Raw genomic sequence first — 21,402 nt, forward strand, 5'->3', positions numbered from 1 at the left:
ATCCATTCGAAATGTGCTTGAATTAATGGTCCCTGTTTTCATAAAAATAAGGAGCCAGCGCTCCACGCATGGAAGAGTTCTTCCCCTTGCCCCAATTCCACTCCTAGCTTCAAATGATTCTGAATCGCTAAATTCACCCTGCGAAATGAAGACGATAATAACCTTTCCTACGAACCTATCTCAATACCTTTGACAAGTACAAAGCCTGTAAAAAAGCAAGAAATGCTATTTGGTATATGATCTATACGGTACTGTTATACGTCACTTGAAACCCATTTTATCTTTACAAAGTTTTAAGACTTGCTCATGAAGCTTGTAGAAAGAAGAATTCTTATTCCCTGGCTTTTTAATTTAGAAGGGAAAAACCATTTAGGGAAGCAGTGTTCTGCTTAACATCCAGACCATGGAAAAGAAATCTGGACTTTGCGGGGACACAGGCCCCCATACTTGACTTCTCTGGGTCCTCAGAACCCCCTAAAATGTGGATGACATTTAAAAGATGCTTAAGTAACAGACCTTGTGTACATTTAAAATAGGATTGTTCTCTACTTAAGACATTCTGAAAAAAAAAACAAATAAATGCAAGGAATCAGAGTGAAAGGAATACTCATCTGGAGTCAAGAAATTTTAGTTGCCCTTGTGCAAGAAGCTGTGAGTGACCTTGATGCTATTCTCCAACTGAAGAGACCTGAATGTAAGGTTTTCTTCTACTAACATCCTATGTGACCTTGAATAAGTCAAGTAATTGTGCCAGGCCTGTTTCCTCAATTGTGGAATAAGGGGGCTGAATTAGAAAGTCTCTTTAAGCTCTGACTTTTTATTTTTCTGTAAAAGGGGAAGAAGAGGGTATTTTTTTTTAATGATCCTGTTATTTTATTCTAACAGAACTTTTGAATGTGTAATTCTTGAAAAAATTTTATTTTGTTTTGTTTTTCTCTTAAATGATTAGTGATGTCCTTAGTGAGATAATTTATTTACCCATTCAACTGTTGTTTACTAAGTACACAACAGTTGAATGGATAAATAAACTCAGTTTACTTGGTCCTTGGGGATGTAAGGACAAGGAATGAAAATGTCCCTATCCTTGGGAACTTACATTCTAAAGGCTTATGTTTTATACCTTATATATAAACTTTCAATTCAATAAGTAAACTCATATATTCATATAAACTTTCAATTCAATAAGTAAACTCATAATCAATTGTAATTAAAGCAATGCCTGTAATTATTATGAATCTTTAGATGCCAGAATTTATTGTCTACTGTCAAGGGTCATCATCATCATCATCACCCACGTTAAGCACTTATTTTGTACCAGATAGTTTTACTAGCCCAATGGGAGGGGAAAAAAACCTAGAGGAATCAGTGCCTTAAGTAAAAAAGCATTTATTTAGTACCTATTATGTGCCAGGCACTACACTAAGTTCGAGGGATACAAAGAATAACAAAATAAAGTCCTTGATCTTAAACTCACTGTTTAATGGTGAAATTACCAGCAACTATGTACAAACAAATTATATATGCAATAAATTGAAGAGGATCGAAGAAGGCACTAAGTTTAAAAAGAATATGAAAGAAAGGCTTAAAAGATACAGAGGATATGTCCCACTATCTCAAAGGTTTGGGGTATTTTTGTCATTTTAGGGGGGTTAATTCCTGAAAGTAAATTGTGCCTACACTAATCCACAATTTGATACATGACCTGTAGGTTCGGAGGCTGCATTCTGGGATAATTGAGTGGATTGAGAGTAAAACAAATCTACTTTAGAATTGAATCTCCATAGCATTGTATTCTAACAGTTTGAGCTAACCAGCCCATACTTGAGGATCCTAACTCAAACCGTAAAGAAAGCAATCCTAGAGGCTGTATTCATGCATGAAAAAGGACAATTTAGTTGTCCTTCAGAATTCCAAAGCTCAAAGTTAGACAGCATCTTCCCCCAGTTCTGCTCTTATCAATAACAGTACCAATACCCTTTGCTCCATCTCTCATCAGAAAAGCGATGAGAGTACTTCTACCATTGAATTCTCTTCTCAGCATCTCCTGGGACATAAATACCAATGCTCTCACAATGAGATAACTCAGAGTTCTAGTTTTGAAATCATGTTTTTTTCTTTGAAGCAGTGTATGCCAAAAGGGGCTAAACTGGGTTTCAGTTTTCATTTCTCTACTAATTTATCTGCTTTTATTTTTTATTTTTTCATTTTATTTTTCTGGATCCAGTTCCTCTTAAGATGAGAGTTTTGGACAAGTGAAGGAAGTGGGGAGTAGAATGGAGAAATGAATGATAATTTACATAGCAATTACCAAGTTCCAAATACTTAAAAAAAAAAAAAATATTACAACCCTAGTAGAAGGTGCAATTGTTATTCCTATTTTATAGTGAAGGAAACTGAAGAAAACAGGCTAAATGGCTTGCCTAAGGTTACATAGCTACTAAGTATCTTATAAGAAATCAAATATGAACTCAGGTCTTCCTGATTCTAAACCCAGTGCTTTAACTACTGTGCTATCAGTTGCCAAATCCTAAATTATTTTTATGACCCTATTAATTCTAAGATTCTATAACCAGAGGAGTGGAGGTGGAAGGAATCACCCTTTTATACTCTAGCAAGGATATAGCTTGTAAGAATATGTACATTTGAATTGGGAGGGAAAGATAGAGAGTGAATCTTGTAGTTAGGGATTCTCAGTAATAGATCAGGCTCAGATGCAAGACAATAGATTTAATGAAGGAGTAACATTGTTTGTGAAAAGGTGATTTCTTGCCTATGTGCATTAGTCATAAGGACCAGAAATTGAAATATATCTTTGCTATTACATACTGTGGCCCTTAGACAAATCAGACTCCCTTTTGTCAACTTACTCATTTATAAAAAGAGTTGATGATTCCTTGGAAGAGACAGAGACAGAGACAGAGACAGAGACAGAGACAGAGAGGAGGGGAAGGGGAGAGAAGGAGGGAGGAAGGATGGGTCTTGAAGTCAAGAAGACTTAAATTTGAATCCTGTCTTAACTTACTGGCTGTGTAATCAATTTCCTTCTCTTTAGCCTCAGTTTCCTCAGCTGTAAAATACTGATAATAACAGCACCTACCTCCTAGGGTTGTTGAAGGATCAAATGACAGCTTACTTATAAACTTTAATCTAATAAAATAATCTAATCAATTCAATAAGTAAACTCATAATTAGAGCAATGCCCATAATTATTATGAATCTTTAGATGCCAGAATTTATTGTCCACTGTTAAGGGCCATCACAAACCTTATCCTTAGATTCTAAAGAAGGAAACAATGTGTAAGTTATATACATTCATTGGAGAAGGGAGGAAAAGAAATAATCATTTCTATAACACCTACTATATGCCAGAAGTTTGTTACAATTATTATCTCATTTGATCTTCCCAACTCTAGGAGATTATTATTATTATCTCCATTTTACAGATGTGGAAACTGAGATAAAGTGAGTTTTTGTTTGTTTGTTTGTTTTTATTTTTAAGTGCTTTACCCAAACTTTCACAGCCACAACACAGCTCCCTCCACCTAAGGTAGAGGAGAGGAGGAGTACTGATATCCCATTTTATAAATAAGGAAACTAAGGCAAACAGAGTTTTAAGTGATTTTTCCATACTTTTACAAATATTAAATATTTTAAGGTAAATTTGTTTTCAGGTCTTCCTGATTCCAGGACCATCCCTCTATCTATTATGCCAACTAGATAAAATTTGAAGCACAAGTAAGTGTTATTCTAGTTAATAATGATTTTCCTAAGATTCCACAACAATTAGCCGTTAAATTCAATTTTTTTTCCCATTGAAAAAATTGTGAAGTTACACACAATTAATTCAGACTCTATATTTCCTTCTCTGACTTTTGTCTAGTACATTTTTCCAGTTTTGGGGTTCTCTTTAACCTCTAGTGAAGGGACTCCTTGACTAGAACAACTAAGAGAATCTCTAAAGCAAGGATAATTTTCCAATACTTAGCACAGTGCATAGCAAATAGTAGGCACTAAATAAGTGCTCATTGTTTGATTATTCTTATAAAGATGTTACAAAGGTAAAGTGAGGTAATCAATCAGTTCACAAGTATTTGATGATTACTGCCAGGCCCTATATTCATTAGGAATATATTTGAAATTCTTTGTAAACACAGATTCAAAGACCTCTCCAAAAGTCAAATGTTAATATTATTTACCATTGCCTAATTGAATTTTCACTTGCAGGATATTCTTAAAGTTCACCAATACTTGTCAGTGAGAATTTTACTGAGACGAAGAAAAGGTATTTTTCTCTGGCTTTTATGGGCACTTAATGAATTTTTTTCTTTCATCTATGTGAATATGTAAGTCTCTTTTGATTATCCAGGCTTGTCCTGAACATAATTAGAACCCATTAGAAAAACCAGAACTATGGGGATATTGAAAAAACAAGGGTTGGATTTATTTCATTGCTTTTCCTTTTTTTCCCCAAGGAAATTCCAAATGGGTTTTTCTCCTCCCTGTTTCTAAGAATTCCACTATTTTGAATCTCTGTTAATTCTGTATGAGCAGCCCAAGGTTTAATGGGAAACAGCCCCATCGCGTGCTTTCCGGATGTTCCAGCAACAGCTCAGAGTTCTCTGTTTTTCACCCCTTGATCACCTCCCTCTCTCCCTCCCCCACTTCTCTGGGCTTGGTCACCACTTGTTTATTAAGTCTAGAAAGGCTGGTCAGGCTAGTGTGAAGATAGTACCCCCTGGCGGAATTGGAGAGAAAATGCACATCTTTTTATTTTCCTTTTTTTCTTTTTAAAAGCTTTTTATTTTCAAAACATATGCATACATAGTTTTTAACAATCACCCTTGGAAAATCTTGTATTCTAAAACTTTTTCTCTATTCTCCTCATCCCCTCCCCTAGAAGCAAGTAATCCAACATATATTAAACATGCTGCATAGAAAAATCAGATTAAAAAGGAAAGAATGAAAAAAGAGAACAAAATGTAAGCAAACAACAACAAAAAGGGTGAAAATACTATGTTGTGATCCACTCTCAGTCCCCACAGTCCCCCTTCTGGATGCAAGTGGCTCTTTCCATCACAAAAACATTGGAACTGGCCTGAATCACTTCAATGTTGAAAAGAACCAAGTCCATCACAGTTGAGCATCAATCACATAATCTTGTTTTTGCTGCGTACAAGGATCTACTGGTTCTACTCACTTCACTCAGCATCAGTTAATGTAAGTTTCTCCAGGCCTCTCTAAAATCATCCTGCTGATCGATCGTTTCTTATAGAGCAATAATATTCTATAACATTCATGTACCATACCTATATACCATAACTTATTCAGTTATTCTCTAATTGATGGACCCTTAATGAGTTTCTGAAAATGCACACCTTTTGTCAGGTTCCAATTCAATTGAACAAATTCAGCTATTCAACAAAGGAAGCAGAAATGTAAGTATGTTGTGAATATGGAGTTAGAAAGATATGTATTCAAATACCAGCTTTGAGACTCCTTATCTTTGTGACTCTCAACAAATCACTTAGGCTCCTGGAAAGCATTTTTGTTTGCTTTTCAGTGCCTACTGAATCAGTGGACATTGATTAAATGTTTACTGTATGCTAGGCAGTGGATAAAGCATTGGGTACTAAGTCTGGCATACAGAAAGTGTTTAATAAATGCTGATTGATTAAGTTTTTAGACATTCCTTAAGACCTATCTATTAATCTATAGATTCATAATTACCTTGGTAGAGATCACTTCTATGTCCATGAAATGGAGCTCCGGATCTGGAGTCAGGAATAGCTGAGTTGAAGTATGACCTCAGACACTTACTAGCTAGTGTGACTTTAGTAACTCACCCCCCTTTGCTGACTTCCATTTCCTCAGCTATAAAATGGGAGTAATAACATCAACATCTTCTGAAGTTTGCTATGAAATAATATTCAAAAAAGTGCTTAACATATCATGGACCTTACCTGTTAATGACTATTCACTTTCCTTCCTCTAGCTGCTTATTATTTTTCTTTCTATCTAAATGTAATTATTTATTTGAAATGAGATTTTTGAGGAAATCCTTTATAAAATACACTCAGCTTGAAGTCAGAGGAACTGAGTTCAAATTCTGGTTCTATTACTTCCTTAGTGACCTTAGTAGACTTTCCAAGTCTACACAATGGAGAAGTTTGAACCTGAAGATTTTTAAGGTCTTTTTCCAATAATCGAACATATAATCCTACAGGGAGAGGTACTGTGAGAGAAAAAAGTATTTTAAAGGCCAAGAATCCTTATTACTAAGAATTTATTGGTAAAAAACATCAGATGCAGTGGTCTGAAATAGGATAAAAATCTGATGATTCTCAAATCTATTTATTCAGCCTTAATTTCTTTGCTGACTTCCAGTCAGGATCTCCAAAAGGGCCTATTACACAACTTGAATTCAATTTGTCCCAAACTGAACTCAGGTGGAATTTGAACTCAGGTTCTACTGGCTCCAGGGCGGATACTCTATCCACTGTTGCATATAGCTATCCCCTGGTCTTTTTGTACTTCATTTCTTGGTTGTAGGTATTTTCTTTTGCCTTTGCCTCCTGCTTCCTTTATTTTCCAGCTAAAATCCCTCTTTTGTTCAGCAAGTTTTTCTCAACCCTTCTTAAAAAAAAAAAAAAAAAAAAAAAAAAAAGTTCTCTTTATGAGGCAATTGCAGTTGTGTAGCTATTAAATGTTATGTATCTGAGGTGGTATTTGAAGTCAGAGCCTTCTGATTCCAAAGTTGTTCTATCCACTGTCCTCCAACCTTTCTTAATACTAGTGCTCTCCCTTTATTAATCATTTCCTACTTATCCTGTACATAGCATGTTTGTACATAGTTGTTTACATGTTGTCTTCCCATTGGACTGGGAGCTCCTCAAAGGTGGGGATTGATTCTTGTCTTTATTTGTATCTTTGGTACTGAACACAGTTCTGAGCACACAGTGTATTCTTGATAAATGTTTAATGGCTGACTGATAAGATCAGAGAAAAAATGGAAAAATCTTAAATCATCTTGCCAGCTCCCTAATTTCACAAATGAGGAAACTGAGATCCAGAGAGATGAAGTCATTTTCCCAAATTAGGTAGAGGAGAAATAAGAATTCAGAGACAGATCCTCTGACTTCACATTCAGTATTTTTTCCACTATTGAAAATCTTGATAGAGAGGAGACTGTCAGGGAAAGTGTAAAATATAGTGTGCTTCTGAGAAAGGCAAATTAGCTGAGGCATTAAGGGGTCTTGGGATATATAGCAAAATATTGATTACCTCAGAAACATAGGGATAAAAAATAGAAGAAGAAATTCAAAATGAAGAAAGTAAAAGTTGAGAAAACTGAATAGGTCAATTGTTTTTACAATCAGCACTTTATTGAATTCTCACAAAAATGCCGAAGAAAATCAGAGAAGAATCATTCATCTCATTTTATAGACGAGAAACTGAAGATTGGTTGGCCAAAAATTCATAAATAATTAGGAGAATTAGGGGGAGTCCCATTCATAATCTTTATTTGACCCCAATCCCAGGTATTTGAGGAAAGAGAGCACAAAAACACTCTTTGCAAGGGTCCAGGATACTTTTATTGTGCTGTAGATTTGTTTCAAGTCTCTGCAGGACTGTTTCTTTTTCATTCTTCACTTTCTTCTGTTCCCCTGAGGATTCGGTGATGGTCCAGATATCAGATCTGGATCATCTGGCTCAGATCTAGGATCAGATGGCTTTAGACACTTTAGAAGTAAAGGCTGACAAAGATCATTTAGATAAATTGCCTTTTCTTTGTGAATTAACTCAGACTTTGGAGTTGTGATAATACTGGGTAGAATGAAGGCATGGGACAGCCCTTGGAAAGGATGCTACAGATTTTCTTTATGTAGAGAAACCTGGGGGTGAGGAAATGTTAACAGGCATTTGTTGAATACTTAATGTGGGAAGAAAAGAAAAAAAAAAAAAACTCTCTATAAGGTGCAACTGGTTAACACAGAGTATCCTTTCCCTTGAGCCTAAAATCTAATTGGTGAAAAGCTGTATTCAGGAAGGAAGTAATTGGAAGTTGTTATCAGCAAAGGGCAAAATAAGAATATGGACCATTTGTGGTGCTGAAAGAATGCAAACAGTTTGGAGTGAAGCCCATTCGAAAAGCATTTCTAGAAGATGTGACTTTTGCTTGAAGAACATGATGAAGGAAAGAAATGGGAATTAGGGTATTATATGAAAAATACAGAGACAAGACCTAGGAATTCTAATGTCTGGACATTCAGACTTAGCCTGGCCTGAACGTAGGGGAGTATCAAGGAATAAAAATGGAATCACAAGCAGTTCCTTTTTGGGAGGAAGAGCATAAAGGTCAATCTAAAATTCTTCTTTACCCCCTCTTCCTCCAATCTGTCCTGTGTTTCTCCTTCCTCTTACCTCACCACCCTCACCACCCCCACCACCGCCCCACCACCTCCAGGCAAGTATGGGATAGATAGGAAGGATTGTTACCCTTACTTGGGGACCCATGAGGGAGAGAAATACTCAGGCTGAGGAGAAGCCAGGGGAAAAGGGAAGCATGAAGGAATCCAAGTCACTCTTTGACCTCGAGGTTTCAAGGACTCTGCAAAAAAGGGGTGCTCTGCATGTGAACTTCTTGTAGCTCCTCATCTGGAGATTCAGGAGGACACAGGTAATACTCGGCCTCATTGTTCCTATCAGAGTCTGGTTCCCGGCCACAGTACCGATGCCCCAGGGTGGAGAAGGTATAGATCACTCCCAGGACCAAGGCATCCACTATCAGGTGCCAGCAGAAGAAGGTGGTGAGGAACATGCCGCTTGCTTTGGTATGGTAATACCATGCATGGGCAGTGCGGGGGTAGAAGTGAATGTAAGCCATGTGCATCAGCCACGTACCGGTCACCAGGAAAAGCCAGGACTTGATGAGCCAAAGCTGGGCTTGGTTGGGAACCCAGAGCTCTATGGTCATGGTCAAGGCAAGCAGGGAGATGGAAAACAGCAGCAGGATGTGACTTTGTCTCTTCAGCCCTTCCTTATGCAGGAGGTGGCAGGACATCATGGAGACCAGCACGAGGGTGGCCAAGACCTGGGTCCCCAGCTCCAGACCCCGTCGCCTCTTTGCTAGGCAAAGCTGGCTTACCAGATCCACAAGTCCACTCAAGATGAAAGCAGAGAACATGGTGAGATGCTGCCACACGCTGGAGAACATGAACACAAGTTGTGGGTCATCGACATTCAGCAGAATCATGATGTGTCGAAAATTTGAGAGCTCGTACAAGAAGCAGGTGAGCCCGAACAGCACCTTCAGCAGCCCATCAAAGGGCACCCGGAGGAGGCAGCCCCATCTCTTCTGGCTCCTGGGGAGCTCTGGGGAGAACGGGGCCCTGAGCAGGGCCAGAGACGTCAACACTGCTTGGTAGATTCCAAAAATGAAGATGGAAAGCCCTGGGATCATATGGCCACTAAAGTCACCTATGGTCACGATAAATGATGACCTTGAAGAGTTGAGATCAAGGATGGTCATTCTCTCAGAGGAATCTGAGCATCTGAATCTGTGAAGAACAGGTGGCTGGCTATTTTTCCAGACCACACCCACTTTTACTCCTTACTGCTTATACTTGGCAGGCAGAAAAAGCCTTGGGGGGTGAGCCAGGGCTCAAACAGGTCTTTCTCTCTGTGTACTCTGGAACATCAAGCTCTGCTGAAAAAATGTCTTGTACCCCATCCTGTGGCCTTCTATATCTGATCTGATCCATCCTGACTCACTTCTAATTTTCCTTCATAATTCTCTGCTCCTCTAGTCTACAGAAGAGGAGAGCTGATTGAGGAACTCAGGGAAGGTGGGGAGGGGGCAACCACACTCTCTGTAACATACGCATCCTTTAATGTATACAAATACAGAATACAGAATGTCAGAGTTGGAAAGGATTTCATTGGTCATCTCATCCAACTATATATCTTCTGACTGTTGATTTATTCATTGGTCAAGCATTCCTTCCTTAACTATTGGATAAGACATCATCCAGCTTCTGCATGAGATCTTTCCAGTTGAGCAATCCCCTCCCTTCTGAAGCATCCCACTGTTAGCAAATCTTTTTTACACCAAATTTTATTTGCCTCTTAGCAATTTCTATCCTCCTCATTTTTACCTCTGGGGCTCAGCACAGGAAAGAATAAGTCCTCTTCCACTCAACAACTTTTCAAAGAGGGTGGTCCTAAGATGTGGCCAGATAAATTCTCCTGGGCACATACACTGATTCACTTGTATACTCAGAATCATCTTTGCCTATTGTTCCCTGTGTGACACTATTTGATGGGCACCAAGAAAAAATGAGCACTGCATTTGGATTCAGAGGATCTGTATTCAAATCCTGCACAAGGCACTCTCTCTCTCTCTCTCTCTCTCTCTCTCTCTCTCTCTCTCTCTCTCTCTCTTGCTCTCTCGCTCTCTCGCTCTCTCGCTCTCTCGCTCGCAATTGGGGTTAAGTGACTTGTCCAGGAAGTCTTAGGAAGTACTAAGTGTCTGAGACCAGATTTGAATTCAGGTCCTCCTGACTTAAGGGCTGGTGCTCTATCCCCTGTATCATCTAGCTGCCCCCCTCACCCTACATCTCTTAACCTCAGTTTCCTTATCTAAAAAAATTAAAAGATTTGACAAGTTGGTTTCAAAGGTAGCTTTTGTGCTTTCAATCTATGATCCTAAAAAAAAATTGTCTCCCATGTCCCCCACCTGAAATTTGCCTTTAAATATTTATTTCTTTGATCATCTTCTTTTATATTTAAGGGATAAGGATAAAATGAGGTGATTCTGATGGGGTCAGGGCAGCAGTTCCTAGTTTGAAATAAACATATGACAAATTTACAATGGCCATAATCTTTGACAAAAAAGTAGGTTTATTTAGGAGAAGAGATTATGGACAAAATAGAAGGTAAAACAGACACCAGGGGTGGCAAATGTGAAATAGATTTAGGAGAGCACATGGCTCAAGGAAAAGACAAGTTCCTCAGGGGAACTCACAATTAACCAGGAAAAAGGAAATACTCCATGAGGTGAGAGTAAACCATTGCCTGGCAGATTAAATCCATAGAGGAGTTTAGTGGATTTACCAGAGTTAGCTAAAATAAGAATAAAGATACCATTAAAGAGAAGGCTTTATGGGCTTAGTCCTGAAGAGAATTTAGCAAAGATTTTCATCATAAGCAGATCTTTTTTAGAGGAAATATAGTCTTGGGTAAAGTTAGGAACTCAGAGGGAGGAATTAAGGAGGAGCCAGATAGAATGCACCTGGCAGACCAGGTCTCAGACCTGTCTATAAAGATATGTTAATCACTATCTCAAAATATTGTTTAAAGATACCCAGAGATTGGAGAATGGACAATGGAGAATGATAAAGAGTTCCTTCCTCACAATCACTCTATACAAAAGGATATTCTGGGAATTGATCATATCTGATAACAACTGCTTGGGCTTCTCCAGACAGAAAAAGAGAATAAATTCACATAAGTTTGACTGGATGATTGCTAGGACTATTAAGGACTGAAAGAGGAAACTGAAGTCCTTCAGATATAAAAAATTAAATTAATTAACCCCCCAAAGTAGCACGTGTAATAAGTGACAAAGGAAGAATTTTAATTCCCTAACTACAGAAGTCCTGATTTTTCCATTGTAATATGCTGCTAAGCTGTCTGGAGATTATGATCCATTTTCTGTGACTAACGTCTTGCTTAAAGGCAGGGAAATGGCCAAGATTGATAGGGGTCTAGTGGCAGTCAGAGAGTTGTGGGAATCCCCTTTTGGTTGGTGCAGGTCCTTCGTGAAGGAATTCACAAACCCCAAGAGTTTTAAGTGACAAAAATGGAAGTTTATGGTTGGATGAGAGGCCAGCTTTGCTAGAATTCTGACTTCCTAGTGGCAAAGTCTTATTAGGGAAATGGAGGCTGGCCCTGAGAAGAGAATGTCTTCACAGTGGGCAGGGTCCTGGCAGCTATGCTGAAGAGACAAAGCATGCTACTTTGGACATTCTGCAAAGAAGGAAGTTTAAAATTACCCTTTAATAGGGAACCTTGAGGCTCAGGTTTCAGGTTGAGAAGAAAGCCAAAGTCCCCAGGCCTAGATCTCCAATTGAATGGAAATTATTTCTAATATTTCCTGAATGAGAATCCAGCTATCTGTGGGGGTGATCTGCCTTAGAACAGGCCAGCCAGAAGGATATGCTCTCTTCAGTCTCTCTTCTTTTGCAGATCAAAAGGGGACACAATTTCAGAGTAATTCATTTTATAGATTAAATGGAATACAGTTTCACAATCCTGTCATCCCCACCTCAAGCAGTTACCCCAAATTCATGGGGAAAATGGCAAAGATCTCTGACTTCTGTAGGTACTTCAGGCTGACAAGGGTCTTAGAGATACTGGGCGGGGAGGGGAGGTTCAATCCAGGAGGGGAGGAATGAAATCTGAAAACAGCAGCAGGGCATCTAATTGTGTGTCCTAGTCAGTCATCCCATGATCTGCAGGCTGGAGGGAAGTTGAAAATTCATAGCTTGAAACCTAGAGGAAACAAATCCCAGGAGCAGATTAATAATTAGAAGTGGATTTGGTATAGGGGTTAGTAGAAAAGAGGAGAAAGGATGTACCCCCTTTCTTTCCAGACAGCCCCATGAGCATGCAAAATATGAAAAGCATATTCAGAGTCAGTAAAAGTGTTCACTCTCATTCCCTTCCCCAGTTCCAAAGCTTTGGTTAGGGCTGAGGTCACAGAAGGCGATGGTTTGGCCTCTAGGTTGCCAATGGGAGTTACCATAGAATAACCTGCCTTTGTATCCCCATTTTCAGGGAGCAGGATGGCAGAGTCAAGAGTGTGACGCACCCAGAGAGTCAGGTTAGTAGGAAACCCTGATATCTATTAGATTTCCCACCATCTCCCACATCCCACTGATATCCTTTGGTTTCTAAAATGCTCTGGACCCAGTGGGGAGTTAAAACCTCTAATGGCTGTCCCAAAGTAAATTTTGAGACTTCTTCAATTAAAAGGGCTGTGGCAGCCCCTGCTCTAAGACAGGATGGCCATCCCAGAGAAACCGAGTCCAGTTTTAAAATGTATGGGATAAGTATGCTTGCTGAAAGGGCTAGCAGGTCCATTTCCCATAAGTGATAGAGGACTGGTCTGGTATGGGCATGGCCCTGCCTGTAAGCTTCTCAAGATCTCCTAACTCTCTAATTAAAAGTGTGTGGGTGAAAAATTTCTCTGGAGGTCTGAGAAGAGAAAATTGGGTACCAAGCTGGCCAGGAAGAGGAGAGATCTCAAGACAGGTCCTGAGTTCCCCTGAAATTCCCACTCTATGGGGAGAGGGGTGACAGAGTGAGAGTGAAGGAGAAAAAAATTCAATGTTCTAACTGGCCATGTCCGGGGATAGCGAGAGTTCTGCATTTTGGGACTGGAGCGAGGGAGAGTTTGACCAAGTCCCAAACTTCTGACCGAGGACATGGCTCGACCCCTATGGGTAATCTCTCCTCCAGTGCTGCTGCTTGAACTCAGGGCAAGGACTGGGGAGTTTAAAGCACAGACTTCTGTAGTTCCCGGGAATAGCAGCTAAAAGTAGGGATTTTTCTCCAGATCTTGCTTTAATTCCACGGCCTTTCTCCTAGGCTACACCCTGATTCATATCAGCAAAAACTCCAATATCTGTTTTTAAGGGAGAATTTTTGAAGGACCAAATGTAAATCTGGAGCAGACTGTTTAACATTAACATCTCTCCAGGGCAGATCAAGGAGGGTGCTGGCCTTGGACCCCTCAAAAAGCTGGGTGGGATGGCCGGGTTTCTTTTCAGTATGGAAGAGATTAGAATCTCCATCCTGAGGAAGAGAAAAAAAGTTGGAAGTCCCAGTATTTAGTTCAGGTGGGAGAGAGAATTAAAAAGTTATTGCCCAAGGTAATGTAAGGCCCTGTTTGGAAAGGGATTTAGAATCTTCCTGATAAGGGCTGCATAGAGATGCAGAGGGAGGCTCCCTTATCCCCACTGGGGCTGGAAGGAGGGAGTTAGATTTCCTTCTAGAAAGTTTAATCTGTTTTAGTTTAAGCTTTCCAGTTTGAAGATCTTTTCAAGCAGAAGGATTTTTAGAAGCAGAGGTGTTTTGTCCCATTTTTGCCAAAAAAGTTTCCCGATTCTATAGCGCCTCATCCTTCTCTAGACATCTCTAGAGATGGAGAGATGACAAAATGCTCCATGAGTAAGGGGGCCTTTTTGTCAGAGAACGCAGGTATTCTCAAACAGGCATTCCTGAGAGAGTTCTGCTCAAGCCTGGGCTCCCATGACCCAAATCTTCCTGGGTATTTGAACATCTAGCTATAGAACAGACAATAAGAAAAGGCTTTATCTCATGCAGATTTTCGGGGTTCTAGTGGCAGTCAGAGAGTTGTGGGAATCTCTTTTGGTGGGCATAGATCCTTCGTGAAAGAATTCACAAACCCTATGAGTTTTAAGTGACAAAAATGGAAGTTTATTGTTGGATAAGAGGCCAACTTTGGTAGGAGACTGACTTCTTAATGGCAAACTACTATTAGGGAAATGGAGGCTGGCATTGAGAAGAGAATGAGAGAATGTCTTCGCAGTGGGCAAGGTCCTGGCGGCTAAGCCGAAGAGGCAAAGCATGCTACTTTGGACTTTCTGCAAAGAAGGGAGTTTAAAATCACCCTTTAATAGGGAATCTTGAGGCTCAGGTTTCAGGTTGAGAAGAAAGCCAAAGTCCCCAGGCCTAGATCTCCAATTGAATGGAAATTATTTCTAAGACTTCCTGAATGAGAATCCAGATATTCATGGGGGTGATCAGGAGGATATGCTCTCTCTCATAGACTCTCTGGAGTCTGGGAGACCCCAATCTCTTTTCTTTTGCAGATCAAAAAGGGATATAATTTCAGAGTGATTAATTTTACAGATTAAAGGGAACATAGTTTCATACCCCCATTAAGATGATTTCTGACATGTTTTTGTTTGTTTTTTGGGGGGGTTATTTTTGCATATACTAGGAAGATCCAGTGTAAATGCAGGTAGTTTGCATTGCCAATGCTGAAGGAAGAGATAAGGATAGCAATTGATAAGGGGTAGGGAAATAGGCTCACTGCCCCCAGATTATTCTGAGCCAAGGAGGGCAGATCTCCCGGCTTTGAGATATTAATACTACTGTTAATATTAACACTTTGCCTTCACTTACCACATTTGGATCTTTTCAAGTCTTCCCTACACAGAAAGCTGGTAGGAAATATAGCTCATGAGTTCTGAGAGGCCTGGAGGCAGAAGAATATAGTTAAGGTCAAAGGTGTCAGTCCTTGTGTGGGCTAGTTAGCTACAAGATGTTCCACAATCACAGGTTGCACCCCGTCCCACCATCTGTCCTTCATGTATGTGTTCCCAAGGGACCCAAGCAGGAAAGAAAAAATGTGATAGATCAGAACAAGTTGAAAGCCACAACTAAGGCTAGTAGAATAAGTATATAGGATTCTGGGCTTAAAATTAGGAAGAACTGCATTCTAATCTCATCTCCAACAGGTACTAGACATGTAATTTTAAGCCAATCATTTAAGCTCCCTCCTTATCTGTAAAGTCTCAGCCCCACATTCCCTGTAAGACCACTTCACTGGAAGGTGTCATCAGCATCTGAAGCTCAACACAATAGAACCTAATGTATTTCCCTAATATAAATGCTTATGCTTGTTTGTGCTTATAACTTCTTCTTGGGTATAACAATCCTTCTAGCCATTCAATCATAACCTTCATTCAAGATCTTATCATCTATGACCCCCAGTATCTCCCATTTGCATTTTATCCTTTACACAACTGCCAAATAAAACTCCTAGAATGTAGTTCTGATTATGTTTCTTTCCAATATATTCCCAACGTCTATTACTTCTAGGATATAACAAATTCTACGCAACTTTTTCACGTCAGTCCCCCCCCTCAATTGTTTGGTCCCCCACCTACCTTTCCAGATATATTTCATATTCCTGCCCTTGGAGCAGTCGAAGTTCCAGCCAAACCATTCAAAATTTGATGTGCCATTTCCCATGTTAGTGCTGACGCAGATTATCCCCATGAATCTGGAATATACTTCCTTCTCACCATTTCATAGACTCTCCTATTTCTTTCAAAGCTGGGCTTGGTGGCTATCTCCTATGTAAAACTTTTCCTGATTTCCCCCCATCCACCCTCCTTTTTGTTGCTCCCACTCTCCTGAAATTGCTTTGTATTTACTCATCTCTGTACACCGTGCATTCTCCTAATGGAATGGAAGCTTCATGAGGGCAGTAGTAGTTGTTTGTTTTTTTTTTTTTTTTTAATTTTGGGCCCCTAGCACTTAGTACATAGTGGGCTCTTAATACATGTTGACTGAATGGGCACTAATTTACTTAAACTCACAAAGCTAGAAAGATGAAGGGTCAGATTTTAAACTGGGTTCCTTTGACTCTTAATAAGCCATTGGCTTAGGTGCAGTAAAAGGAAGCTTGAATTTAAGTCAACTTCCCATGCAGGTTAGGAACTTTGTATATTTTTTTGTATGTTTGTGTTCTCCTTATGCATTCACTAGACTGTAAGCTAGGAAAAAAGGGAGATAGAACACTGGACTTGGGCTCAGGAAGAGATGAGTTCAAATCTCACTTCAAACATTTATTAGCTATGTGACTCTCAGCAAATCACTTAAGTCTTTCTGCCTCCATGTCCATTTCTATAAAATGAGGATAGCAACAATGGCATATATTTCCCAAGGTGGTTGTAAGATAAAATGAATTATTGTTTGTAAAGTACTTTACAAACGTTGAAATGCTCTACAAATGCTAGATACTATTGTTATTATTATCAATATTATTAACAAAGATAGATAGGATAGTAGGATCAGAAATAGAGATCTGGAAGGGACCTTAAAATTCCTCTAGTACAATTCTCTTACTTTATAAAATCAGAAGCCCCAAAAGTTAAGTGAATTGTCTAAAATCATAGATGTAGTTCCTCTAATTCCAAATCAACCTCTCTTTTCAAAATATCCTAGGATAATCAATCATTCAATAAGTATTTATTCAGTACCTAATAGGTTCTAGGTATGATCCTAGGCTCTGGGCAATACAAAGACAAAAATGGAATAATTCTTGCTTTTGAGGTTTACTTTTTTGAGAGATATATCAGGAGAATGAGAAAAAAAGACTGGTGATGATGAAGGGATTAAAAGGAATTAGTATGGAGACCAGCAAAATTATCCTTCTCTTAGATATAAGTTTAAAACAAGATAATGTTTGAACAAAAAATCTGAATGATCAGACACTTGAAATAGACAAGATGTTGACCTAAAGAAGGATATGTTATGGTCACTCTAAATGTTGTTTCTGATACCTTGGAAAGATGGGAAGACATGAAATGAAAGAAATGAGCACATATATTTTAAAAATTAATATTAATTTATTTTTTTCAATTAACATTTATTTTTCTTTCATTCCCAGTCACAAGAGGAAAGAAAAAAGTAAATCCTTATAGCAAACATGCATCATTAAGCAAAACAAATTCCTACATTTTTCAAGTCCACAAATGTCTGTCTTATTGTACATCTTGAGTTCATCACTTCTCTGTCAGGAGGTGGACATATTTCATCTTTGGTCATCTGGAATCACAGTTGATCAAACTTCTCAAGTCTTTCAAAATTGTTTTTCTTTATAATGTTGTTATTGTATATATTCTGTTGTTGTAATATAAGTTCTTTTGATTCTGCTCACTTCTGCATCAGTTTAGAGAGCTTTACAGTTTTCTTTGGATATATACATTTCTAATAGAGCCAGCACACATCTCTGTTAATCTAGTTGCTTCTTAATGTGATTAGGATGCCAATAACTAGTAAAGGAATGGCCAGAAATGGTGGTGGATGTTAAGAGTGAGCCTGCAGAGGCAACAGAGGCAGAATAAAATTCAAGCTAGCCTCATGAAGGGTCTCCAAAAGGAATATTTGTGCCCTCCTCCCCTGGCAAAGCCTCAAGGATGCGTGCTGTTCCCGTATGGCATGCTTATCTTGACCCTGTGGCTTTGAAGATAGAGATCACCCATCTCCAACCATCAGCTCCCCAGCAGGTAGCAGAAAGGGAAAGCCAACAAAGAGTGAATGATTACCAACATAGGCAGCTTCAAAGCAATGAAATATAGCAGAACTAACTGGGGGGGGGGGGGGTTGCTCCACATGAAATCAACTTTCCCTTTGCCCTCCAAAAGTCGTTTGATGTGAGTTCCCAGATCCTTCTCAAGGGATCTCATAGCTGATGCCATACTCTTGCTCAAGTGAAATATGCTGAGCAACTTTCAGGAAAGGAAGATCTGATCTGAAAAGGGAAAAAAAGACCCCCCAGCCAATTAAATTAAACAAATTGTTACTGGGTACTTACTATATCCTTAGGACAATTGAAAATGCAATGAGAGATATAAAGATGGCATAGTCCCAGTTCTTGAGAAATGAACAATTTAGCTGGCCAGATAAAAATTTACTATTAAAAAATAAAGATTATCACAAGATGATTTGTAATTGCCTCTCCTTTCTTTACAATTTTGCACAAATGGGCCCCTATTCCTGGAACACATTTCCTTTTCACCTGTCTTTCCTTTCAAATTCTAGCTTCCTTCAAAACATAGTTTGGGTATTCCTTCCTCCTGCATCATCCTCCTGCCACTTTATTAATAATAATTGTAACATGGGGTTTAAGCAATGGGAAAACACATATTACCAGTATTATACAATCCAAAGAAAGAACATTTCCATATGCATGACAAAATACAGAAAAAGAATTGTAAATGAAACTCCAAATTTCCATTTCATATCATTCACTTAAAGATAATAAATTCTACATTATTTTCGAAAGTGTCCTGCTTGCTTATGCTTCCTTCAAAAATCCTTTTGGTTTTTTTGTGCATTTTGCCATATGTTTTTTAAGCTTTGGGACATTGTTATTTTCTGAAATAATCTCTTTTGTCATTTCTAACAGTGCAATAATATTCAATTAAATTCACAGACCACAACTTGTTCAAATATTACTCAGGTGATTCTTCAGGCAGTCACCCCCTTATATTCTAGTTCTTTGCTTTTCATTTTCTCCCTTATAACCTATTCTTCAGGATCAAAGTTTGTTTTGATTATGACTATTTCCTCCCCAAGGTTATCTTCTCTCTTACCTGATTCCCTCCTTATTTCACTGCTGCTTTTCCTAAAAAGTTTGATATATTTCTACACTAAACTCTGTGCCTGTGTGTTCAATATTCTTTTGGTCATTTCAGATGAGTGCGGTTCATCCAGCACCTATACCTTCTATCTCTTCTGCCATGTTTACATACTCTATTTTTCCTACACTTAATTTATGAGAAATAGCATGTTCTATTCCCTCTTCATTTCTATACTAGCTTGTTCCTTTTACCTTCCATTCTCTTGCCCCTTCCAAAAGCCTTGGAACAGAACCAATTTACCCCCATGTCTGATGTTTTTTTCTAATTTAACTCCCTCAATGTTCTTTAAAGACATTGAGATTCTGAAAAGACTCTTAGTCTTTCTCTCTCATTAGAATGACAGCACTGTATTATCATTTCATCCTTCTTAACTGCTCAAATAAACGTTCTCTGTTTCCCCTAACTCATTTATATTTCAAAGTTCCTACTTAGTTCTGATCTTTTCATCAGAAATACTTGAAAGTCCTGCTATTTCTTTAGAAGTCCATTTTTTCCTGTGAGATTAAACTCAGCTTTTCAGATTAAGGTATCCTCTGTTATAAACCTGACTACTGCATTCCAAGATCTTTTCTCATTTATTGTAGATGTTAGATTTTATGTAATCCTAGATATGTATTCTTGATACTTGAACTCCTTCTTTCTAAATATGTGAACTACATCCTATAACTTGGCCTATGTAATTCCTAAAAGCACTACACTATGCATAAGTGTGCAATAAAAAACCCAGAATATATGAGAAAAATGGGATTTAGGGCACAATACTCAAAAAAACCCATTTTCACTAACACCATTTTTTTTTTTTAAAGGAACTTAGCTGAAAATGGTTGTACAATTTTATTTATGTTACATGACTAAGAAATGCAAAAATGCTACAATAAATGGTGCTCAAGTCCACTCCCTCAGACTTCTGTTCTGACTGTGGCAGGCAGCTTAAGCCAATTGAGCAGGGTCTCAGAAGGGGCTGTGGGAAAGAGTCAGGATAAAGGTGATAAGGATCTTCTTACGCATCAGAAGATACACAGTACTTATAGAACTTTATCTGGACAAAGATCTGAAGTTTGCTTGTAGAAGCAGGGGTCAGAAAGGTTGCAGTTTGTGAGAAAAGCTAGGTTTCATAATGGATAGAGTCAGGGATCAGGAAGATCTGAATTCAAATCTGGATTCAAATAATTATTAGTTGTGTGACCTTGGGGCTTAATTTAATCCCTTCTTCCCTTGGTTTCTTTACCTATAAAATGGAGATTATGATAACATCTACCTCACAGAGTGGTTATGAGGATCAAATTAGACAGTAATTGTAAAGTGCTTATTACAGTGTCTAGCACAAAATTAATACTATATATATAAACTATTATTGCTGTTATTGTTATGAGTTATTATGAAATGGTTAAGTTTTCTACCTTCTTGCTATAGCCTAAGAAAGAAATCTCACAGAAACAAGCTCAAGATACAAATTATGCTCAAAATATTCCCTAATACATATATCAATTAAGTTGGAACAAATTCTTATTTTAAAAACATGAGTTATAGCTGAACTGGCAAATTTTTTTTTTTTCTGTGATGTGTGAGCACCATAATTTGGCTAGGAAATTCTTAGGACTTTTCCCTTTGAGGTTTCTTTCAGCAGGTAATCAGTGGATTCAATTTTTCCTTTGTCCTCTCCTTACAATAGAAGAGAGGAGTTTCCATTTGCAATCTTTAAAATGTAGAGTTCAGGCATGTTTTCTCCTTCTCCTTGTTTTCAGGGAATCCAATTTCCTTGATTTGCTTTTCAGGTAATTGGGTTTTTATATCGAATAGCCTACATGTTCTTCTATTTTTGAATACTTAGATTTTGTTTTAATATTTTTTGCTGTCTTGTCTATTTCTTCCACTCCAGTTTTCAGGGAGTTTGGTCTTGAGTTAGATATTCTAAGCTATTTATTCTTCCTTTAAAATTTTTTTCAAGAGCTTATATTTCATTTTTTTAAACCTTTTTGCATTATTTTTTTCTAGATGTTCATGTGTTTCTTATGTAACTTATGTAGTTCCCTCCTAGTATTACTGCTTACCTTGTTGTGAAGCTATTCTTTACTTTTGGGACATCTGAAGATCTACAATCTTTTTTAGATTAGAGTTGTTTTTGGCTTGCTCATCCCTTCAGGCTTAGATCATGAAA

The 21,402-nt window shown here is 38.3% G+C and overlaps 1 protein-coding gene across 1 annotated transcript; it reads right to left on the bottom strand.

The window, feature by feature from the left end:
• Positions 1-7,360: 7,360 nt before the first annotated feature.
• TEDDM1 (transmembrane epididymal protein 1) lies at positions 7,361-9,601 on the bottom strand. The gene has a single exon (XM_074308530.1). The coding sequence runs from the start codon at positions 9,527-9,529 to the stop codon at positions 8,600-8,602; it is 930 nt and encodes a 309-aa protein (XP_074164631.1). The 5' UTR covers positions 9,530-9,601; the 3' UTR covers positions 7,361-8,599.
• Between the last annotated feature and the right edge of the window lie 11,801 nt (positions 9,602-21,402).

The sequence above is a fragment of the Sminthopsis crassicaudata genome, chromosome 4 (genome assembly GCF_048593235.1).
Source record: "Sminthopsis crassicaudata isolate SCR6 chromosome 4, ASM4859323v1, whole genome shotgun sequence".
Classification (NCBI taxonomy): Eukaryota; Metazoa; Chordata; class Mammalia; order Dasyuromorphia; family Dasyuridae; genus Sminthopsis; species Sminthopsis crassicaudata.

Bases quoted from the DNA above. Each gene is read 5' to 3' on its own strand.
- TEDDM1 (XM_074308530.1), bottom strand. From the start codon at position 9,529: ATGACCATCCTTGATCTCAACTCTTCAAGGTCATCATTTATCGTGACC.